General features: G+C 31.3%; 2 protein-coding genes across 2 annotated transcripts; one reads left to right on the top strand and one right to left on the bottom strand.

The window, feature by feature from the left end:
• Positions 1 to 362: 362 nt before the first annotated feature.
• Positions 363 to 6,085, top strand: LOC129920629 (vesicle transport protein SFT2B). The gene is made up of 4 exons (XM_056002045.1): positions 363 to 584; positions 5,267 to 5,436; positions 5,502 to 5,619; positions 5,683 to 6,085. Exons 1-4 carry the CDS (start codon positions 513 to 515, stop codon positions 5,812 to 5,814), a joined length of 492 nt encoding a protein of 163 aa, XP_055858020.1. The 5' UTR covers positions 363 to 512; the 3' UTR covers positions 5,815 to 6,085.
• Positions 6,086 to 14,982: 8,897 nt separating this feature from the next.
• On the bottom strand, positions 14,983 to 17,150 carry LOC129920631 (fork head domain-containing protein crocodile). The gene is made up of 2 exons (XM_056002046.1): positions 15,941 to 17,150; positions 14,983 to 15,835 (listed from the first exon to the last, which is right to left on the bottom strand). The coding sequence occupies exons 1-2, from the start codon at positions 17,093 to 17,095 to the stop codon at positions 14,990 to 14,992; spliced, it is 2,001 nt and encodes a 666-aa protein (XP_055858021.1). The 5' UTR covers positions 17,096 to 17,150; the 3' UTR covers positions 14,983 to 14,989.
• Between the last annotated feature and the right edge of the window lie 1,215 nt (positions 17,151 to 18,365).

An 18,365-nucleotide genomic window follows, 5' to 3' on the forward strand; every position in this document is an offset into this window, starting at 1 on the left:
TCAAATTGTAACATTTATTTGGGTTTAAAAATCTAAAATTGATTAAAACTTTAACAAATATTCGTAGGGTAGATCTGGCGTTTATTCATTCTTTCGATTTTCTCTTATTAGCTTTGCAAAAGAATTTTTAAGAAACGGATTAAAAAATTGTATCAAATTGTATTTTTGTACACCAGCAAACTCATTTTTGTATTGAATTTGATACAATTGTATCGACTTTTCCATGCCTGCCATCAATACGTCAATTATCTTTCTCTCTCTTGGTCATACTACTATTTCTTTCTTTCTTTGTCACAGTCGCAGTTGTCATTTCATTTCATTTGTTGCTCATATTTTTCTTCTTTTTGTTTTTTGTTTTTTTGTTTTTTTTGTTTAATTTTGTTGTCATTTTTGCAAAAGAAATTTATTTATTTCAGTTAAAAAAATATTAGTTTAATATATTTATTTTCTTTTATATTGTAAATTTATAATAATTTTAAAAGAAAAACAAAATAGAATAAAGAAAACTAAGCATGGACAAGCTTCGCAAAGTATTAAGCGGCGAAGATCGTACTCCTGATGAGGAAAGCAGCATAATTCAACAAGTAAGAATTTAAATTTATGTATGTTTTAAAATGACAAGAATTTATGAGAATAGAAATAAATTAGAATCAAATTTACACAAAGAATATTTTTGTTACAAAAAGAATCAATATTTGCAAAGGTTCTATGGAATTTAAGGTATGTATACCTCTGAACTTACGCCCATTGTTTTTTTGTTTTTTTTTTTTTTTACAAAAATGGTCATTGTCATATTGTTCATTTCAATACAAAATTATTTACGTCTTGATGGCATTCGTTTAGTTTTAAGAAAAATTCATTAAACTATCAATTTACATTAAATGAGTTCTCGTAAGGACAAAGTAATTGCTTTAGTTTATCAGGGGCCGATTCAATAAGACCAAACCCAGTTAGGCTTTGTCGACAAAACTTCCAAACACGATGTAGGTACATTCTCAAAACTGACACCGTTTAGGCGGCACTTGGAACTTGGCAAAGTGTTCCAAGGGGCCAGTTATAGCTATCATTGGTTTACATCATTGAAATCAATCAATGGAATTTTCATGACAGGTCGTTTATAGTAATCATTGAAAATGTCTGTCATTGAAAATTCTTATCATTGAAAATTTCAGTTTTCCTGGTTGAAATCCAACCGATAAATTTTATCTGACAGAAATGTATCAGTGAAATTTATCGACTGGATTCAACCAGGAAAAATGAAATTTTCAATGATAAGAATTTTCAATGACAGACATTTTCAATGATTACTATAAACGACCTGTCATGAAAATTCCATTGATTGATTTCAATGATGAAAACCAATGATAGCTATAACTGGCCCCTTAGAACACTTTGCAAAATTCCAAGTGCCGCCTAAACGGTTTTTTATTTACATATTTACTACAGTACTTTTTCTTAAATCGGGAACACGTTTTTTGAATATCGATGTGAGTTGAAGAATGAATACACAACTAATTTTTCATATAACTATGAATTGAATATGCATTTCAAATATACATGCTATGCTTATTTGTGAATAAAAATGAATGTTTTTTTAATTTTTCGGAATTAAACGTGTAAAAAGCGATTTTTGAAAAAGTCTGAAAAAAAATGACTTTTTTTAACAAGCTAAATCTCTAAAATTATAACAATTAAAAATCTGAAAAATGTTCACATGATAGCTACACTTATTAAATTTGAGCCTGTAAAGTTTTAAATTTATTGAACAAATGGTTTGGCTGGAATTTAAGATTGATCGAACAAGGTCCAAGAGACCCCATGTTATTCCCATAAGAAACTTCAACCGCTTGGCGGCATGGGTTAGAATTAAGTTAGAGACTTGAAACTAGGGGAATATTTTTTTTACTTTATTTTCAACCATATAAGATTCTAGGAGCATAAAAATTCTTATTATTTTAAAATAACGAACACCCTATTGTGCAGCTTGCAATTCATATCATGAAAAGCCACATTTTCTATTTACGTACTTTTTCGTATCATAGATTCCGCAGTTTTGGTCAAATTCAATAAAAAAAATACGCCAATATAATATATATAATAAATGTATATTCTTTCAGAATATAACCTTACTTAATTTTTTTGTTTGGTTTATTTTCCAAAAAAAAATTGGGTAAAGTTGAAAAAATTGAGAAAAAAATCACTTTTTCAAGATAAAAACCTACACTTAATTTGTTTAAACAATAGACTTCTATACATCATTCAAAAGATCTGGAAATCCTCATATAACATATTGAGAGTTGTAAGAAAAATGACTGAGATATTGATAGATTACATCGTAAAGTCTGTAAAAATGGTTTTTTGTAAATAAAAAAAAAATGGAGGGTTCCAAAAATATAACAAAAATATTTTTATGCATTATTCGACCATACGAACAGCCTAAACTATGTAATTCGTCGGGTGTATTTTCAGTGTCGCACCGTGTAATGGGTCAAGTACACTTCTCTTTTTGTTGGATATTTTAAGGTCTTAAAAATTAAGAGTTTATATTTTATATCAAATAAAATAAAAGAAAGAGATATATGAGCTATCGATTTGTGAAACATTTATTTCAATAGTTCCTTTAGTTTCTGAGATAAAGCTTCTCAAAGTTCAGAATAACGCACAAATTTCAAATGGACTTGACCCATTATTATTCTGAACCAGAGACCAGAAATAACAGTCAACCTTTATTTTCAATCGGTTTCTCTCTGAGAGTTACCACATTACTTTAAATAGTTTCGGTTAAGGTTTGAGATTTATTTTAAAAAATCAAAAATAAAAGTTATCGGTTGAAATTTATTTTTTATTTTTTTAAATATCTTTCAAGGGTTGAGATTTTTACAAAAAAAAAAATAAATGGAAAAGGTCAACCTTTAACCGTTTTCGCTGAAAATAAATCAAAAATGGTCAATTCAAAGGAAAATGTCGAATATTACAAGAATGTCTTTATAATGCAAAAATAAATATGAAAAGGATGTTTTTTCTAAGTTTATGTATTAAAGAATGTATGAACTTAATAGACTCTCAAAGTTCTTTAGACCCAAGATTATATCTCTTTTCGTTTAAAGTAAAATCTAAAGACGAAAATGTGTTTTCCACTGTGATTTGAGTCGCTGGGACGACAAGCACAAAACCAATGCAATTTCGAATATTTCAGGAGACCGATGTTCTAATACCTAGGTCAAAGTGTTCAGCTTCCAGAAGCGTTTTCGCCCACCCAACTTCAAACGGCTATATTTCGGAATTTTGAAAAAAAATGAAAAAAAAAAATTTTATGCCAAAAGGTAGCAGGGGACTCTAACCTACATTTAGGTACAACTCCCATCCCTGTAGGTGCACGCGTTCTCAAACCGGGAGAACTTAAAGGTAAAAAAAATGTTAAGCCCGATTCTGAAAAAATAGGCATGATGTGGCGGTTTAACATGGAAGATGATTTTTTAAAAATCTGACAGTGTGCAAAGCGTAGGCCCATGAAACAAGCTATCATTTGGCATCACTCCCAAAAATTGCTCTCAAGCGGTTTAGCTTCCAGGAGCGTTAAAAGATTCGGGGATTTTTCGAAAAAAAATTTTACCCTAACTTTCAAACGCGATTGTCTCGGAATTTTGAAAAAAAAAATCCAAAACCCGATTATATTACTATCGGGTAGCTGAGAATATAAGCATTCATATGGCACCACTCCCATGTCTCTAGGAATTGATACATTTGCAGATGAGATTTATTTTTTTCTCTCAGCGATAAATCTCACTGGTTGACCGAAACATACAAAAATACAAAATAAAGGTTTCTCTCAGATCTTGACCGAAATTTTTCTTTTTTAAAAATAAAGGTTATTTTATGACCTATATTGAAAATGGATACAAATAGGAGTTATTAAGGAACCTTTCAAAAGGTTGAGATTTATTTCTGATTTCTGTTCTGAACGTCTCATATTTTGTTTCCACTTTTCCACAATGTATATTTGTTTTGTTATTTATTACTAAAATAAAAATAAAAGAATCTAACTTGAAGTCTGATAAATTTAATACAAAGTACTAATAATTATTTCTTTTTTTTTTATTTTTTGTTTATTTGTTATCATAAATCTAAGTTAATTTGAAGTTGAAAAAAAATGATGAAAAAAAAATGAAAAATATGAGTTTTTATGAACAATTTTAGAAATTGGCGATTTTTGGCTCCAAGACTTCTAAAATTCGGCTCCTTGCCTCTAAAAGTCTCTGGCAACACTGATGATTACTATAAACGACCTGTCATAAAAACTCCAATGATTGGTTTCAATGATGAAAACCAATGATAGCTATAACTGGTCCCTAAGATTACCGAATGCTTATAATGTCGCGTCCATATAAAAACATATTTGAGTTTTTCGCGCTGCACAGTAGAGTGGACAGTTTTTGGACTTAAAAACTTTGTTAATAATTGAATCGTCTGTTTTTTTAAGTCCACTTTTTTTCGAAATTGATTTTTTGATGCAAATGTTATCTTTAGGCGTTGACAAATCTTCTAAAATGTGTGTCGAAGTTACAGGACTTGAAAAAGTTTATAAATTTGAAGAACAGAATGGATGAACAGTGGATGTCTTCATTAAGACATCCACAAATCGATGTAAAGATTTGTTCCATTGTTTGGTGAAATAAACTATCAGATCAACAGTGGACCTATTGCTACGAAAGACGTACCGCCAAAACTGAGCATTAATATTTCACTAACCATTATCGATGACTGAATCGAAAATTCAAATACAGTATTAAAAACTGCAGTTCAATTTCTAAAATTTTATGGGAGCGAAGTTTAAAATAATTTTTAATTTAAAATGATTTTCAATCAAATTACTGATAGTATTTTCGCAGCCAGTACTTAAAAAAGTTTTTTTAGGGGTACTGCCTCTGGAGGAATTGACAAAGCCTCCAAGAGTAAACATTCGGACTCGGATGTAAATTGAAGGTCCCTTCCATACACGCACAAAAGAATCGTTGAGAGTTGTTAGTCATTAGGCCCTGCTCCTTCATGGAGTGTCGCATGTGTGACATGTCGTGTCCCCATTTGTTTTTATTGTTAAAAGCAGCGTATTGCTTCAATTTTTCTATTGCTTCTAAAAGCAAAGTGTGTAAGGCAAAAAATAAAATCATAAGCAAGGAGATGCTAGGAAAATCTCCCGCAACAACTTTTTTTAAAAAGCTTCCTATATTTTTTTTTATTTTTTTTTTCCTTTATTTTTTTCTTTCAGATTAATGAAGTTTCCACGCTTAGTTGGTCGACACGCATCAAAGGCTTTTGTATTTGTTTTGTTATTGGAATTCTGTTATCATTTCTCGGTTCCTTAGCTATGTTTTTACCTCGTGGGATCGTACTTTTTGCAGTCTTTTATACTCTGGGCAATATTATGTCCATGGCAAGGTAATGTATACATATATCAATCCGTTTATTTTTTGTTTATTTAATTTATATTTTTGAAAATACAGTACTTGTTTTTTGATGGGGCCAGTTAATCAAATTAAGAAAATGTTTGATCCAACTAGACTTATAGCTACATGTATAGTTTTGGTAACATTTGTTTTGACAATTATAGCAGCTTGTGTGGTAAATACTTATTCATTTTTTTTTTATTATTTAATATTTATTTATTTTTTTATTTTTGTATAGCTACATAAAGCTGGTCTTACGTTAATTCTCATTATTGTCCAGTCATTGGCTATGACTTGGTATTCAATATCATACATTCCATTGGCTCGTGATGCTGTCAAAAAGACTGTATCCAGTTGTCTTGATGTTTGATTTGACATTTTTTTTAATTATTTATTTGTATTATATATATTTTTTTTTTTGAGATGCACCACGTTCAAAATCATATCTTTTCGTTTAGTGGTTAGAAAGTGAAATATGCCTCAACAGAGAGTCAACAGTTTGTTTTGATTGAACTAAAATGCACAATAATAGAATATTTAAAGTAACGCGACAAGTTTGAAAATATTTAATAAAATATAAAAGTTATTTGTTTTCTTTCTAAGAACAAAACAAAAATAAAAATTTTTATTTTATTTAAAAACCGATTATATTTATTCAATTTAGTGTAATCACAACAAAAACATTACTGTTAAAAAAAGAGCCAAGTTCTAATATGTTGAAGTTATGCTAGCACAAAAAGTACTGAAATGTAAAAGTGTACCAAGTTCTAAAGCTTGGCTTTAAATTTGTATACAAAATGTTGATTGTTCTCTTGACAATTTTTCTTTAAATTACCGATTTTTAAAGCTATTTGAAAAATTGCCAAGTAAACAATCAACTTTTTGTATACAAATTTAAAGCCAAGCTTTAGAACTTGGTACACTTTTACATTTCAGTACTTTTTGTGCTAGCATAACTTCAACATATTAGAACTTGGCTCTTTTTTTAACAGTAATGTTTTTGTTGTGATTTCACTACTTTTTGCAAGGTATTGCTCAGAAAAAATGGGCGGTTACCACGACCCTTGTCTAGAATTGTCAAATTTAAAATGTTTTCTTTTGTATAAACTACCAGGTCTACCATTCTACCAAATTTTAATGTTCTACGAAAGTTAGAAATGCTCTATAATATTTGATGAAAATTCACCGGAAATAGGCAGTTGCCACGCAGCCCCTGGCTAAAATTCTCAGATTAAATTTTTTTTCCTTTGTATAAACTACCAGCTCTACCATTCTACCAAATTTCAAGATTCTACGATAATCAGAAGTGCTCTATAATATTTGATGAAAATTCAGCGGAAATGGGCGATTGCCACGCCCCCTGGCTGAAATTCTCAAATTTTAAATTTTTTCCTTTGTATAAACTACCAGCTCTACCATTCTACCAAAATTTCAAGAGTCTACGATAATCAGAAGTGCTCTATAATATTTTATGATAATTCAGCGGAAATGGGCGGATGCCACGCCCCCTGAATTGAAAATCTCAAGTTTTCGATTTTTTCCTTTGTATACACCACAAGTCCTATCACCGTGTAAAATTTCAAGTTTCTACGATATCGGGAAGTTCTCTATAATTTTGATGATCTGTCAGTGAGTCAGTGAATCAGTGAGTCAGTGAGTCAGTGAGTCAGTTACGGTTTTTGCGATTTTTAAAGCCCTATGTCTCAGAAACTACTCATCGTAGGAGGCTGAAATTTTGCGAGGTGTTTGGTTTTGACCAGCTCAACAAATGTAGCGAGTTTGAAATTTCTAGCATCTTTGGTGTAGAAGTTAGAGGGGGGTCGAAAATGGCCTGAGTTGTTTCCTGTAAATAAGGGTGTAGTGCCGAAGTTGCCAGAGAACTTGGCTGGGCACTACCGTGCCCCTTGATTCGATAGACAGTGATACCCTGAAAACTATTAAACATTCTCGAAACATATTTTTCAGTTGCTATCTAATATAAATATCTACACAGAGAAAAATAGACCACATAAAATAGAACAAAAACAATAAGATTTCTCTATGGTTTTCATCCAAGAAGGAAACCTTATTAAAACAATCGGGTTTTCCTTATTGTTTTAAAATCTGCAAAAAAATAAAAAAAACCATGACCAGGCTGGGAATCGAACTGGAGACTTCAAATCATTAGTCGCCCACCTTACCACCTGAACCAACCTGCCATGAAAATATTGATCGCGATTTTCGTTCTAGTGCTAAGTTGCAAAAAAAATCAACTTTTCAGTCAAATTTTAATAAGATTTTCTCTATAAAAATAATAAGAAATCTCCTTAAAAAAACCTTATTAATCGTTGATTTTAATAAGATTTCCTTATGAAATGTATGGACGTTAAAACAATATGGCAATCTGTTAGTTTTTAGCGGGTCATATTTTTCTCTGTGTATAAAGAAAATGGAGGACCTTGCATTAAAAGGGGGGACAGGCCCATATTTTAAGCCCAAGCAGATCCAAACTTAAAAAAATCTCAGTAATTATTAATATTTTTATAAAATTTGATTAAAAAATGTGAAAATATGCATATTTTTTAAATAGCATACGTTATTTTATAACATTTGTGCATTAATTAATTTTGCAATGAATTATTTATAGAATTTATTATTTGATGCAAGGTTCTCAATTTTATTATTACTTGAGTTAAATGATTTTAAGTCTTTAGATTTTTGAAAACTTATGATCGGTTCATCTCATATTTTCTAACTTTTGCATCAATGAAAATCATGATTTTAGATAGGAACACAACGCCCCCACTTTATTGCTTGACATTATGACTCCAAATTTGGTGTTGTTCGGTTTTGAAATGTTCCATGTTTGAGGCCAACTGAATTTTGCATTTTTGAACTGGGTAGGGTTTTTTTTGTACATTTTATCCATGAAGGTGTTTCTGACGTGAAGGCTTCCCCGGATTTTCTTGATTTTCAATCCAAATATGTATTTTTTCTTGAATATTCGGAAACAGTTATCTTTGAATCCAAGTTTCTAAACAGCCTAAGAAAAAGGCATTTTGAAAAATTTCCATCATTATCCTTCGAGTAAGGAATCAAAAGAAGGATCTTTTTAAAAATATTGCAAACTTAGTACTTACCTCCTTGCAGGTATTGGACCATATTGTTTTTTTTTTCATAAGATGTATTGATGTAAGTGTGGGGTAAGTGGGGTTTGCTTATTCATAAATACTACCTGTGTTATAACTTTAGACCACAGTCTAATTTTGGACTGGGTTGAAAATAGAACTTTGAATATGAGTATGTTAATCTTCAAGAGAAAAAATAAATCACTTATTTGGGGAATCATGTATATCATTTTATATATTTGTGTATTTGTTTTAATTAATTTTTTTCTTAAATAATTTTTTTTAATAGTAAAATCTTATTGCTTCTTTTTTTCACTTGAAATTGTATAAATTACAGTAATAACATTATGATTTCTATGTTTGCTTTGTTTTTGTTTTTTTTTTTTAACTTAATTAAGCGCTTTAAAATAAACAATTCTAATACAAATTTAGTTTTTTTTTATCTATAAACTTATTATTTTTGTGTATATATATATATATGGCAATTAAACAATTTATTCTTATTTTTTTAAGCTTAAACTTACAAAATAAAGAAACAAAATACTTAATTAAGGATTTACTTTTTACAATTTGATAATGTCTATGGCTAATGTATGCAAATTTTGCTTTTGTTTTATTAAAAATTTGAAATACAAAAAAACAACAATTTTGCTTATATAAAGCTTTAAAGACTTGGTTTTTTTTCTGCTTCTCTAAAGCTTTATAGAAGCAAAAAACTTAGTTGGGTGAGAGGAAATTATTTAAGAAGTATTTCTCGATTGCTCTTCTTGTAAAATTTGATTTATATTTTCTTGTTTTGGATTTAAAAAGGTTATTCTATCTTTCCCTTCAATAAAACTGGGTCTATTTTTTTGCAAAAAATGTCGTTTTCATCTAAAAAAAAATCAGTGCCTCAGCAAAGAGAACTATTCTGATAGCAATGACGAAAAATTTTAAACGATTTTGTAAAATGCTTAATTCAGTTTAGCAAAGAACTATACTAAGTTAAAAAGCAGACCAAATTTTTAGACTGCTGCCCGATGATGGTTCTATTAAACTAAACTATTAATTTACAATAAATTTTGTGATAAATTAAGTTTTTAATAAAAAATAATAAAAATAATATTTAAATATGTTCTTTTATTTTAATTTTATTTATGTATACAATCAATCACACAAATTGGAGACTTTACCTCAAAGAAATTGTAAAAATCTTCTGAGGAATGCGGCTGCTGAAATTCTAAATTGGGAGGTTTTTATTTTGACAGTTGAATAATGATATCCCTGCAAAATTGACTTAAATCTAGTCTTCCGTCTTCCCCTCTCCTGGACATATCCATTATTAAAATTTTTTTTAAAACTAGTCCTATGCCAAGAAAATTTCAGTTTTACAATAATTGCCAATAAACTATAAGGTCTGTTTTACACTCGGATTTGATTTTCCCTGCTCTCGCTAAAGAGAGTCTGTTACTTACTCGAAAATTGTATTGACCAGAAAGTTGAAGAATTATTGTTGTTTTTAAAATAACGCGGTTGCAACCTTTTATAATTTTCTCAATTAGATTTAAAATGGTTTCGTTTTCAAATGAAATATAATTTTTTTTTATCTGAACAATGCAAGAACAAGAAGTTTTATTTTTGATTCTATATGAAAGTCGGAATTAAGATTTAAAAGAAAAAGATTTGATTTTTGAACTGAAAATCATTTCTTCTTTCAAGACATTATTTTTTGAGTTTTGAAATATGCAATTTTTTCTATGTGAAGAACCGAGGAAGTCTAGATGCAAAAAATAGCATCTGCCGAAAAATAAAAATTTAGACAAGACCGACTCAGTTGGTATTGTCATCAAAAAGGCAATATCATACAACGTTCCAGTACGACCGCGAAGCAAGAAGAAAGGTAGGCCATAAAAACTCTTGGTACAAGCAAATGCAAAAACCATCAGCACTAATGAAACAATACAAAACCGGAAGGCTTGACGCCGATTTTGCTATTTTTGATGTCAACCCGGCGAACCTTACAGCCGGATCACTTGTGTGAAGCCGATACGTGGGAAAGTTATGATCCATTTGACTTTCAGATCACAACAGCCGAATAAAAGGAAGAAGAAGATTGTGAAACATGGTTTTAAATATAAAAAGAAAAGAATTGAAGTTCATTTCTCCTTCTGCTCAAAATTTAAACAACTATCCTCATTCTGCCCACAGTAGGTAGAAAAGTTGCTCAAATGTAAAAGTATTACAGCTGAGGCGGAAGGTTTTTAGAGTAGAGTATGAAAATGTAAAGAGAAAATAAAATCGTTTTGTTTTTTGGATTAATGCAAACAAAGCAAAATCCATATTCATAGATTTATATTATAGGCAGGTTATTTTGGTCAATTTGAATTTAAATGTAAATGAATAAACTTTACTTTTAATCTTTTTTCCAACGTTTCGTCGCTATTCACCATTTCTTAAGGGTTTTTATTGATCTTTAATTTAACAATATACAAAATTGTGTTTTGTTTATATAGTCTATATAGGCGTTGGAGTATGAAAATTTACTTTTTGAAAAAGAAATATTATCAAATAGATTAACAAGTAGCACCATCTAGTGCTCATAATTATTGTAAAACAGTTTTGTTATGAAATAAACCTACTAAGTGATAAGGTATGCGGTAGCGGTACGGATAATTGTATGAAAATAAAATCCAAACTCGAACGTTTATGTTCAGATGCGGAATTTTTTCATACAAATACCTACCCGTTCCGCGTCTTGTGGTACTCAGTATTTTACTAAGTAAACATTGTATGCTGTAAACAACAACAACAAACGACTACTTTTATTTATTTATTAATAATAATCCTTTATTGTTGAAGGGTCAAAAATTTAGAAGCTTAGACAAAAATCTTCTCTGTCAACCAAAAAATGTTTATCCTTAGCAATAGTTTGTTTTTGTTTCCCGTGAAAAATTTTAATGAGCTAAATACTGGGCACGAGTACGATAACCAAGGCGACAAGAATTGATAATGGTTTTTTTTTGTAGAGGAGTTTAATACAATCATTTTTTACTAAGACCAGGGGGTCTACATCCCCCTGTTTATGCAGGAGGGGCAATTTAAAAAAAAATTACTGAGTTACCAAAGAACCACAGCTTTTGTTAGCAAAAGTTAACTTTCATCGTTCCTAAGTTCAAAGTATAACATAATATGACGTCACAACATCGTTCCTAAATGCAATGTTAAACTGTCAAATAGTTACATTTTGTAACATTTTCTAACTTAGCTTTTGGACTTGTTGATTTTCAATTTTAATTTGTGAAACACAACTCAAAAAATGTGGAAGGGAAAACATGTGAGAATTTCATATTTGTTTTGAAATTGTTTAAGCATATATCTATTTGTGTTTCATTTGGTTAAGAATTCAATTTGAAAGAATTATTTTAGAACAAAAAATAATTCTTTCGTGTTTATTCAATTTTAAAATTGATCTCAAATAATTTTTGTTTTTGACAAAATCTTACACTGGCCGTTCCTTTATGAAAGCTGGCATTTTGTATCAATACTAGACAAAAACAACGATTTTTTTGACTCAATAACCAAAAGTTACCTTTATTGCAAAAAAGAACGGGCCACAGATGTCAAAAAATCGTTGAAGAATGGGCACGTTCAAAGAGCTAACATAAAGCTATCGGATAGCTTTTTGTTGTTGTAAACAATGTTAAAAATTAGCAAGGAAACGAACCATTTTCTGTCAAAAAATAATCTGAAGGTATCCCAGAATTTATGGTATACCTCAGGTATCCGAGTGATCAGCTGATATACATTTGGCTTTTTTTTATTTTGATTACTTTTTGGGCGATTATTCAGCTTCAAATAAAAAAAAATTGCAAGAAATAAAGTCAAACAATAACAATAAAAAAAATGTAATTTGCTCAAAAGAAAAAGTTTCCTCTTCTCAATATTTACATATTTTTTTAGTAGCTGCTTGGGCAAGCTATCTGGATACCTCTTTGTTCAAAAAGATATTCCAGATACGGGTATCCCAGATAGCCTATCCGATAGGTGTTTGAACGTGCCCAATGAGTAACCGCGTGACGTGCTGTCAAATTACATATACAAAAATGCATAGGTTAAGTTAGGTTAGGTTAGATGTCATGGATGTTTAAAAAATTAATTTGAAATAAAAAAAAAGTATTTGTATTTTAATTGGTATTTTAATTGGCATTAAAAAAAAAATATTTATTGCAACTGAAAAATATTTGCATTTAAAAAAAATATTTATTGCAATCTGCAACTAAAAATATTCTGCATTAAAAAAAATGTATTGCAAATGGAAAAAAATTTAATTGAAAATAAAATTTTCATTGCAAATTAAAATATTTTGCAATGAAAAAAAAAAAAAAAAAAATTATTGGAAATAAAAAATTTTCTGCATTGAAAAAAAATTAAATGTAAAATGTGTTGATAATAAATATTTTTTTTTTAATATTCGTCGAATTTCTTATAATTTTCACTATTTGAACATATATTAGCTATTTCAACTATAACATTGAACATACATATCGTCGGTCTCATGAGAAAACCTCGTAACTCCACTTTTTTTTTCAAAAATGACTTTTAAATGCCATTCTTTAGAAAATATGACAGCGGAGCAACCCAGAAAATTTGGGGTCATTCCGAAAACTCTAAAAAGACTTAAATTCAAATTTTGCACAGCGCGTTTCTTCATAAACTACTCTGTTGTTTGTTTACTCTTTCGTCTCTCCTGTAACATTTTAATTTTGGGAGTTACGAGGTTTTCTCATAAGACCGACGATATGTAAGGTCAAATATTCAAAACTTTAGGAAATTCGACGGTTATTAAAAAAATATACCTATTTAATGCATACACTTTGCAGAAAATTTTTTATTTGCAATGAATTTTTTTTTTTCAATCCATAATATTTTTCTTTGCAATAAAGCTTTTATTTCAATGCAAATTTTTTTTCATCTTCAGTAAAATTTGTTTATGCAAATATTTTTCAGTTGCAACAAATATTTTTTTTTCAATGGAAATTTTGCATATTTTTTATTTAAATATTGCAAAATATTTTTAGTTGCAATAAATATTTATTTTTTTTTAATGCAAATATTTTCAGTTGCAATAAATATTTTTTTTTATGCAAATATTTTTCAGTTGCAACAGAAATTTTTTTTTCAATGGAAATTTTTTTTTATTTGCAATAAATATTAAAAAAAAAACATTTTTTTGTATCTCTTTCGTGAGAAAGCAACATAGAAATGTGAAAATGAGACCAATGTGAATACCGCCAAAATTTGAAAAATTTAATCTTTTTAGCGAATCGCTGGGACAACAAGCGACGGCATTCTATAGCCGATGAGCGACTTCCATAAAAAAAAAATTATTCAGCTCCGCAACAGCTCTAGTTAAAAAATCACATTTTTGTTTTCAAATGTAGGTACATTTTTTATTTGAAACGAAAGAAAGTGAAGAAAATCGAAATTATGCGTGATTCGCGTAGGCTTTTGGATTTAATTAGATGCAAAACTAACCTTTTTTTTATATAATTATAAACACGAGTTAACGAGATTCAATTTAAAAACCACCACAATTTGAATTGTTTTCTTTTTTTCCATTTTATTGGGCATTTGACAGAACTCATAATTCTGTCAAAAGAATTTTTCTGAAAATAAGCGGATGCCACCTTAAATTAAGCGGATTTCTGCATAGTTTTTTGCAACTTAAGCTAAAGTATGACCATAATTAAAAACATTTTTTTTTGTCGGTTTTTTAAGATGAACATTCAGATTTAAATGAAATAAAGTTCACCTTCAATTAAGGTGGAGACCACTTATTTTAAGTGGGAATCGTTTTGTTTTAAGGTGGGCATCATCTTATTTTAAGGTGCCCTTTTTTTTCTCCGTGTAAAAATCTTGTATTCAATACTTTTATCCACTGATGGTGATTTATATATTTCAGTGCACTGAACGCAAATAAACCTTGATTAAAATCTAGTACTTTATACATCCTGAACCATCCAACATTCTATTGAATTCTAAAATGAAATTTGAATTGACATTAAAAAAAAAAAAAAAAAAATAGACCACAGAATAAAACAAGAGAAGATATCTCCCAACTAACAATGTTGGCTTCAATAAAGCTTAACAGAAGCAAAATTACCACCTGTTAAACTTTATAGAAGCAAAATTGTTGTTGATGATGGGACTAGATTAGATACAAATTTAAATTAACACAAAAGTAATAAGTGATTTACTAACTTATATTAAATAAAAGCAATTGCAATCATAAATTCCAATTAGGTAATATAAAACTGACAGTCAAATTAAAAATATTATTATCTGTCATAGATACTAAATAAATTATAATTCTTGTATTACTTATATGCAAAAGATTTGAAAAAACAAAACTAAATAGATTTTTTTATAATTTTTTTTTGTATGTATACCTAATTTCGACTAACATTCATATGATTGTTGCTTGTGTTGTTGTTGTTGTTTTTGTAAGGATGTTGATACCGCTGCATTCGATTGCTGTTTGTTTGCTGCTGAATTTTGATGTTGATGACCGATTACAGCAGCTGCTGCTGCGGCGGCCGCTGCTGCTGGAAAAACTCCAGCTACCCGACGCGCCGCTGCCGCTGCCATATATTGGCTGTAGTAACGCCCGAATATTCGCGGATCCATGGTGGCGGCAGCGGCAGCTGCTGCAGCCGCTGATCCAAATTCATTGGGCCAATGTTGCATTAGTCCTTGCCAATTGGCTGCGGTGGAATTTTGATTGTTATTGTTGTTGTTGTTATTATTGCTTTGAATATCGGCGGCGGTTAAATCAGACGATGGCTGACTATGGGGACTACTGGAATTCTGGTGATAAACAGGTCGATTGTTAAAGTCGAGTGGTGGGCTAAAGGACGAAGAAGAATTATTCGCAGCTTCTTTTCCCTGATGAATATTAATTCGCTGATATTGATGATGATGATGATTATTCGGCGAACGGTGATTACTATAAGGATGATCCTCGTCGACACGCAGAATATGCTCTTGTTCGTCGTCCACATCACTAGCAACAACATCGATATCTTCATCCTCAGTGAGCGGAATTCGCTGTTTGCTCATCATCAATGGCAGATGGTGACCTTTGTACGGTGATTGCGGATGATGATGATGATGGTGGTGATGATGCTCATGGTGGTCAGGAGTAGTGTCATCGGGGGCCAATAACGATGCCACATCAAATTGTCTTTTTCTGGTCTGTGAGTAAAGATTAGCTATGACCCCAGCTGCTGTTGTCGTTTGAGATGTCTCACTACCCACCCCACTTATAATAACCGATGACAGAGGATTTGGATAATGTTGATGATTGGCATGATGAGCATTCGCATAGGGATTGTTGCCCACCAATAAAACCCCTGCATGGGGTGGAGGTGCCATTGGTGGTGGTGTTATTGCCAATGGTGGGGGGCTTGGCGAATCGGTGCCTTCATCGTCGACGGCTAAACCCATATGCTTTCGAACTTTACGCTGGGCTTTGCGCCGTCGGAAGTCACCTTTTCGAAAATCATCCAAATTAGCCGGATGCACTGCCCAATAATGGCCTTTACCATTTGCACTACGACCTGCCTTAATAAAACAATCATTTAACGACAGATTGTGGCGTATCGAATTCCGCCAGCCAGGACCTCGACTTCGGAAATATGGATAATTATCGAGAATATATTGATAAATATCCGACAAGACCAGTTTTGATTCCGGCGAGCTTAATATCGCCATTGCTATCAATCCAATATAACTGTGTTGCGGTTTTGGTTCTTCCGGTTGGAACATTCTATTTGGAAAAAGTCCCATCGAGAGAGCAAATCGTGTTGGCGCATATGGCCCATTGCCGACGGGACCTCCCGGTGAACCCGGATAACCTGACGCATACAATGGGCCCGGATATTGTTGCTGCGGACCTGCTCGTAATCGCTCAACATTCATAGCATAGCTGTACAATTGTAAACGATAATGATCTAGAGGTCCCAGAATACCAGGTGGAACGAGCCCATAGCCTCCTAAAATCGATGTCATCCGTCGTGTATTATTTAAAAGTTGATCACTGGAATTGTGGTGACCATTTGTCGATTGAGGTGGCAAAGATGGTGACATTGAATGCTGGCCTGGTGTTGTTCCGGCAGCTGATGACTGCATCTCAACTGGAGCAGCGATAGGCATTCTGCTGTCTAATGGTGGTGACGAAGAGGATAATAATGATTGACAATTATAAGATGATGATGATGATGATGGTTCCAATTTTGGTGATGCCAAATTACTATTATCTTCTTTTAACTGACAATTGACCGTTAAATTATTATTGAAATTCACTAGACGATTAACACTTGCTAGGGATTGGGATTGGACAGAATTAAACGATGACAGCGACGAGTGCGGCGGTGGCGGCGGCAGCGGTGGAGGAGGTGATGCAGTTTGATAAGGCGATAATTGTTGTCCGCCGTCGGAAGTATCGTATTCTTCGGTTTTTAAAATCAATTCACTGTTTGTTTGTTGTTTTTCATTTGAATTCATTGTTGATGGACGCGTACATCAATAAAAAGAATTATTATAATAAACTATTTTTCAACTGGTGGTGTTTAGGGTTGCCGCCTTACCGCCGTCGGCGAAAATCACAGATAATCTAAATTTGATCATTTAAATTTTATTTTATTATCGTACAAAATTTCATCAAAAAAAAACAAAAAACAAAAAACTTCACTTTTAAATAAGTATATTTTGAACAAACGAAGGTATTCGGAATGACGACGTTATTTTATAAAATCCTAGAAAATACGATTGATTTGTTTGTTTGATAAGAGTTTGTTTTTTTAATTATTATTGAAAACATAACATCATCGCGCACGCTATATAGATCAACTGATGGATGAGATTCAACTGAAAGTAGAATAGCCCAAGTCCAAACCGCGTGTGTACCGATACCGACTGAGTACCGTGTACAGTTTTTGTTTATGAGTATTTCACAGCAGAACTTCAGTTTCACGTTCACGTTCACAGCCCGCCCAGAGCCTACTCTATACAAAAACTCTCCCGTATGACTCTTCAACTGAATATAAGAATTTATTGAAATACACCACATAAATACAAGAAAAACAAAACAAATCCCAACAAAGCAACAAAAGCAAAAAAGAAAAAGAAGAAAAAAACCTAAAAATATAAACACTCTCAGTCTCAGCTTCAACTGTTCACCGTTCACCGTTTATACCAGTGTCGTTGTACCCTTGTGTTGTGTTTTAAAATGTTTGTGTTAGTGTACCCCATTATCCTCTCCTATCCTATCAAATAGCATTTCTACCTACCAGAGCTGCCAGCTACCACCATCACCACTACCACCATTTTTACATTTGCTATTGTCAAATTGAACGAATGTTTACCTTATCAACAACAACAATAACAAGTTACCCTTTGCGTCACTGTTTAACGTTTTGTTCCTCGCCTTGTTTCGTATTCTCCGTAACAGTAACCAATATGCAACTATACCAAGTTTATGGCATAAACAACATTCGTATGTATACAAACAAAAAAAACAAGCAACAACCAACGGTATACAGAAACACACACACCCTACAAGCTGCGATTGCTTCTGTCCAATGGGAGGGGTGTTAACATCTATCTACAATTTACTTAAATGTCTGCAAGAGTGAAGAGATTGGTTGATTGGAAAAACAAGGATGACAATACAAAATGGGGGTTGTTACTTTATGATATAGTTTTCATCTCTGTTATTCTCACTGTTATAAATGGCATTTGTTTCATTCATTTTATTTGCATTGAAAAATCAGCA

The sequence above is a fragment of the Episyrphus balteatus genome, chromosome X (assembly GCF_945859705.1).
Source record: "Episyrphus balteatus chromosome X, idEpiBalt1.1, whole genome shotgun sequence".
NCBI lineage: Eukaryota > Metazoa > Arthropoda > Insecta > Diptera > Syrphidae > Episyrphus > Episyrphus balteatus.

What these genes read in the sequence shown, in the direction of transcription:
- LOC129920631 (XM_056002046.1), bottom strand. Translation starts at nt 17,095, where the DNA reads ATGAATTCAAATGAAAAACAACAAACAAACAGTGAATTGATTTTAAAA. An exon ending in CACCTCCACCCCATGCAGGG is followed by an intron (nt 15,836 to 15,940) that starts GTTTTATTGGTG and finishes GTGGGTAGTGAG; the next exon opens with ACATCTCAAACGACAACAGC.
- LOC129920629 (XM_056002045.1), top strand. Translation starts at nt 513, where the DNA reads ATGGACAAGCTTCGCAAAGTATTAAGCGGCGAAGATCGTACTCCTGAT. An exon ending in AAAGCAGCATAATTCAACAA is followed by an intron (nt 585 to 5,266) that starts GTAAGAATTTAA and finishes TTTTTCTTTCAG; the next exon opens with ATTAATGAAGTTTCCACGCT. An exon ending in AATATTATGTCCATGGCAAG is followed by an intron (nt 5,437 to 5,501) that starts GTAATGTATACA and finishes TTGAAAATACAG; the next exon opens with TACTTGTTTTTTGATGGGGC.